This window comes from Clupea harengus, chromosome 16, assembly GCF_900700415.2.
Source record: "Clupea harengus chromosome 16, Ch_v2.0.2, whole genome shotgun sequence".
NCBI lineage: Eukaryota > Metazoa > Chordata > Actinopteri > Clupeiformes > Clupeidae > Clupea > Clupea harengus.
The window spans coordinates 6,715,762-6,721,682 of NC_045167.1; the positions used below are offsets into that span (position 1 = coordinate 6,715,762).

The 5,921-nt window shown below is 43.3% G+C and overlaps 1 protein-coding gene across 4 annotated transcripts in view; it reads left to right on the top strand.

The window, feature by feature from the left end:
• The window catches only part of prkcq (protein kinase C, theta), a 31,193-nt gene extending 28,086 nt beyond the window's left edge, over window positions 1–3,107 (top strand). For all 4 annotated transcript variants that reach the window (XM_031582854.1, XM_031582855.1, XM_012825387.2 and 1 more), the window contains exons 15-18: window positions 1,384–1,522; window positions 1,930–2,118; window positions 2,523–2,651; window positions 2,777–3,107. In XM_031582854.1, the coding sequence (XP_031438714.1) occupies window positions 1,384–1,522; window positions 1,930–2,118; window positions 2,523–2,651; window positions 2,777–2,935 (616 nt within the window). In that variant the 3' untranslated portion in view covers window positions 2,936–3,107. The remainder of the gene's footprint in view (window positions 1–1,383; window positions 1,523–1,929; window positions 2,119–2,522; window positions 2,652–2,776) is intronic.
• The last annotated feature ends 2,814 nt before the right edge of the window (window positions 3,108–5,921 follow it).

A 5,921-nucleotide genomic window follows, 5' to 3' on the forward strand; every position in this document is an offset into this window, starting at 1 on the left:
TTTTAAGAGTGCTGCTGACTGGATATGAATGAGTCAGTATGTCTTCTCTGATTTTAAGAGTACTGATGACTGGAATGGATTTGGTCACTTTAGAACAGCTACTCTCCGGGTGTACATTATGTCATTGAGTGAATGTGTTACATTTTAATATATCGTGTTGTGACAAGTGAATATGATATGTTTTATTCATGTGAGTGCATTGCATCAGTACATCAGGGGTGTGTTGTGTTGGATCAGTGTGTTGTGTTGTATCAGTGTGAGTGTGTTGTGTTGGATCAGTGTGAGTGTGTTGTGTTGTATCAGTGTGAGTGTGTTGTGTTGTATCAGTGTGAGTGTGTTATATTGGATCAGTGTGTTGTGTTGTATCAGTGTGTTGTGTTGGATCAGTGTGAGTGTGTTGTGTTGTATCAGTGTGTTTAATTGGATCAGTGTGTTATGTTGTATCAGTGTGTTGTGTTGGATCAGTGTGAGTGTGTAGTGTTGGATCAGTGTGAGTGTGTTGTGTTGTATCAGTGTGAGTGTGTTGTGTTGGATCAGTGTGTTGTGTTGGATCAGTGTGAGTGTGTTGTGTTGTATCAGTGTGAGTGTGTAGTGTTGGATCAGTGTGTTGTGTTGTATCAGAGTGAGTGTGTTATATTGGATCAGTGTGTTGTGTTGTATCAGTGTGTTGTGTTGGATCAGTGTGAGTGTGTTGTGTTGGATCAATGTGAGTGTGTTGTATCAGTGTGAGTGTGTTGTGTTGGATCAGTGTGTTGTGTTGTATCAGTGTGAGTGTGTTGTGTTGTATCAGTGTGAGTGTGAGTGTGTTGTATCAGTGTGAGTGTGTTGTATCAGTGTGAGTGTGTGTTGTGTTGTATCAGTGTGAGTGTGTTGTGTTGTATCAGTGTGAGTGTGTTGTATCAGTGTGTTGTGTTGTATCAGTGTGAGTGTGTTGTGTTGGATCAGTGTGAGTGTGTTGTGTTGTATCAGTGTGTTTAATTGGATCAGTGTGTTATGTTGTATCAGTGTGTTGTGTTGGATCAGTGCGAGTGTGTAGTGTTGGATCAGTGTGTTGTGTTGGATCAGTGTGTTGTATCAGAGTGAGTGTGTTGTGTTGGATCAGTGTGTTGTGTTGGATCAGTGTGAGTGTGTTGTGTTGTATCAGTGTGAGTGTGTTGTGTTGGATCAGTGTGAGTGTGTTGTGTTGTATCAGTGTGAGTGTGTTGTGTGGGATCAGTGTGTTGTGTTGTATCAGTGTGAGTGTGTTGTATCAGTGTGTTGTGTTGTATCAGTGTGAGTGTGTTGTGTTGTATCAGTGTGAGTGTGTTGTGTTGTATCAGTGTGAGTGTGTTATGTTGGATCAGTGTGTTATGTTGTATCAGAGTTTGAGTGTGCTGCTTGCAGAGACCTGAAGCTGGATAATATTCTGTTGGACATGGACGGCCACATTAAGATCGCTGATTTTGGGATGTGCAAAGAGAACATGCATGCAGAGGCAAGGACATCGACCTTCTGTGGGACTCCAGACTACATTGCTCCTGAGGTACACACACACACACACACACACACACACACACACACACACACACACATGACTGGTGTTTTAATGTGTGTGTAATGCTAGTGCTTAGTAGTAGTTGTAGTGTCATGTTGTCTATAGAAAGTATATGTTTTTTTGTACGTGTCCGAGTAGTGTCATGTTGTCTATAGATAGAAATGTTTGTTGTTTTTTCTATACCACTATGGTATGTCAAAATAAATGAATAAAAAACTAAAAGGAACCCGTTCCTCATCTCTTTGCCTTAGACACACACACACGCACACACACATGCATGGATGAGTGGATAGTTGTGGTAAATCATCTGCAGACACAAGCACAGGTTTTGTCTTGTTTTCTGTGACACTGCAAAGGCCATAAAAGAGACACCTGTCCCTCACCCCTCCCCTCAGATTTTACTCGGGCAGAAGTACAGTCACTCTGTCGACTGGTGGTCCTTCGGAGTCCTGCTGTTTGAGATGCTGATTGGCCAGTCACCATTCCACGGACACGACGAGGAAGAACTCTTCCAGTCCATCCGCACAGACGATCCCCACTACCCTCGCTGGCTGCCCGGAGACGCCAAGGACCTCCTGATTAAGGTACCCCACGTTTCCACCAATCAGAACATCGCTAAGGGACTGCAGTGCCGTGTTTGTCCACTAGGGGGCGTTATGGTTATGGCACAAAACGGATCCCCCACATGTAAACTTTTTTCTCTGGTTTGTGTGTTTGTATTGATGGTTTTAGTGTCACTAGTGGAGTGTGGTACTCTGCACTGATTAGTGCCTTTGAATAGATAGGCAGATAGTACATATGAGTCCTCTTGTCTCCTCCCCTACCTCCCCCACTGTCTTGATCTCCTCTCCTCTGTCCTCTCTTACGGAGAGCGATAAAGCTTCAGCACTCTGCTCTGTAAGCTGAAAACCGCATGTGTGTTTCCTGTGCTGTGAGTGGCTGTTGGCGAGGTCAGCTGACCGTGTCTGTGGCCTGTGATTGGTTGCAGCTGTTTGTGCGGGAGCCTGAGAGGCGGCTGGGGGTGCGAGGGAACATCCGCACGCACGCCTTCTTCAGAGACACCGACTGGGTCGCCATGGAGAAGAGGCAGGTGGAGCCTCCCTTCAGGCCCACAGTGGTGAGAGAGCCAATCACACGACACTTCCTGTGTGTGTGTATGCGAGTGTGTGCGCACATGTGTGTGTGTGTGTGTGACTGTGTGTGTTGACTCCTTTCTCTCTCTTTTTTTGGTGTGTGGTGCAGAAAAGTGCGAGTGACTGCAGTAACTTTGACAAAGAGTTCATCAACGAGAAGCCCCGTCTGTCCTGTGCAGACCGCACCCTCATCAACAGCGTGGATCAGACCATGTTCAACAACTTCTCCTTCGTCAACCCAGCAATGGGACGCATTAAGAGTGCTTAAAACACACACACACACGTGCAAACCTACATACAAATACACAGAAATGGAACACACACACCACAAACACACACACACACACACACAGACACACACACACATTCAAAGACATCCATTTCCTCTTTTCAGCTCAACCATGGTGTGGTTGGAGTGTGTGTGTGTGTGGGGGGGGGGTCTCTATATGGATGTGTCTAAGTGTGTGTGTGTGTGGGGGGGGTCTCTATGTGGGTGTGTCTAAGTGTGTGTTTCTGTGGGGTGGGGGGTATGGGTACCTAGGTGTCAGCCTCAAAAACATGCTGTCTAATGTCTGGAAGTTAGGTTTCTATAGGAGTAGAGGACAACCGAATACAATCAAATAAAGAATGATTTGTTATTGTGCCATAAATGTGAAAGTGACTCTTCCACTAGAAATCAAGATAGTTTTTTTCTTTCTTTTATTTGTTTATATATTTTGGGGAATGGAGATCTTCTCAAGACCCACGCTCATTGTTATCTCGTACCATACAAGTATTAAATTCCTTTTGTAAAACTTGGTATTCTTCTTCTTTGTCTTATATTTGTCTGGTGTGTGTGTGTGTGTGTGTTTGTCTGGCGTGTGTGTCTGTGTATGACGTGTGTGTGTGTGTCTGTGTGTGTCTCTGTGTGTGTGTCTGCGTGTGTGTCTCTGTGTGTGTGTCTGTGTGTGTGTGTGTTTGTAAGTCTCTCTCTCTGTGGGCTAAAACCACCAACATCCTGCCCTCGTCTTGCTCTTATTCTCTGTATCTTCTTTCCATTTCTTTAGCTTATTTCTCAACCCTTTATTCCTATGTAAAACCAAACGGCAGATCAACCAAGAATGTGACAAATGCATTGTGTCCTGTCATTGCTTCTTCTACAACTAACTATTCCATAATTCAGATGTGTGTTTACATAGGCTAAGTACCCTTTTTACTTAAACTGTGATTAGTCTCACCGTGAAAAACCTGCACTGCTTTTAACACTTTCTGCTTGCACACGTTGCACATCCTTTAGAACAGTGCCCTCTAGTGTCCATAGGTGAGAACAGCAAGACTAGAACAGCAGAACTGCTGAGATGGTGTTATGTAGCTATTATGAACCTGAAGGACTTAAGTTTCGCGAGTTCGAGTTCCAAATGTGCCGAACACAGAAATAGGAGCTGGGAATAAATGACGTGAACGGGTAAGACACAAGAGGCGTGGCAGATTTGACACATCATCTCCCGAATCACCGTTAAGAAGAAGTCATTAATTTAGGGGTGTTTGTGTGTTGGCATGTAGTCTGTGTGTGTGTGTGTCTGTGTGTGTGTGTGTGTGTGTGTGTGTGTGTGTGTGTGTGTGTGTGTGTAAGAGAAAGGGAGTGTGTGTGTATGTTGTTATGAGTGTGCAAGTGTGTTTGTGTCTGGGTGTGTGTATATGTGTGTTTGAAGACTGCACAAAAGTGTGTTAAAACAATGTGTGTGTTTTTTCCCACTGCATGTGTATGTATAAAGTATTAAAATTAGTGCTGTCAAACGATTAAAATATTTAATCGCGATTAATCGAATTTATGTCATAGTTAACTCAAAATTAATCGCGATTAATCGCAAATTTGTATCTATTCTAAATGTCCCTTCGTTTATTTATTTTTTCCATCATTTTATTTTCATTTTAATGCCCTTATCAACATGGCAAAGTGGATTGGCTTGCTTTAAGCAAATGTTTTATTTTATTGAAAACCAACATTGCCAAACAGGGCGGTACAAAATAAAATTATAAAGTGCACATTTCAGGTAAACAAGGACTCAGCCTATAGTGCAGTTAAACCATGGCTTAATATTTTCTTTTTTTCAAGTTTGCTGGGAACATAGCAGTCAGGCCTCTTATTTCAGAAACAATGAACCGTAACAGTTAGGTAACCAATAAAAGGTAAGCCTACTACTTCTTTGCTTTCAGCCAGCTGCCTGTTGACATATTCAGACAACAGTGAAGCTCGCTTCTTTTGCACAACACAACTTTTAAAAGTAAACTTTCCATCCAGAAGCTTTTTAGCATCCATTTCGTTAATCTCGCGATAAAAAAATTAACGGCGTTAAAATGGGTTTGCGTTAACGCCTTTAATAACGCGTTAAACTGACAGCACTAATTAAAATATAAAGTTTTTAAAGTTTATCTTCAATGAGGTTGAAGTTTTCCATTGGGGACAAGCCAATCAACCCAACGTGTGTGTGTGTGTTATGATGAAGGCTGATGTCATTGTTACGTAGCTAACATACCTTCAGAGTTTGACATTCAAACCAGAATCAGATTCAGTCAGATAAAGTCATGTGTGCTGGTCCTAGGCAACATACACACACACATATGCACACACACACACACACACACATATGCACACACACATATACACACACACGCTAACACACACACACATATATACACACACACACATATGCGCACACACACATACACACACACACACACACACACTCTAACACACACACACACACGCTAACACACACACACACACGCTAACACACACACACACACAGACACACACACACTGTGTCTGATTGTCTGATGGACACATGTAATGTTTCAGGTCAACTAAGGCCCTATAAGACACACACATAACCCAGAGGTCAGAGCACTCTGTTACTCAGCAGAGTGTGTGTGTGTGTGTGTGTGTGTGTGCGTGCGTGTGTGTGTGTGTGTCTGTTTTTTTACAGCACCACTGCTAATCAGAGCTGCAATCTTCTCCTCTCCTTCACCTCTATATATGTGTGTGTGTTGGTGCGTGTGGGTGTTGGTGCGCCCGTGTATGTGTGTGTGTGTGTGTGTGTGTGTGTGTGTTTGTGGGTGCATGTACAGTGGGGAAAATAAGTATTTGAACCCCTGCCGATTTCGCAAGTTTGGCCACTTGCAAAGAAATGTGTGATCTATAGGGCGTATTCCGTGACGTCAGCATCTCGCGTGGCGCCATCTTGGGGTCCACTTATTAAATGTCAGAAGAAGTT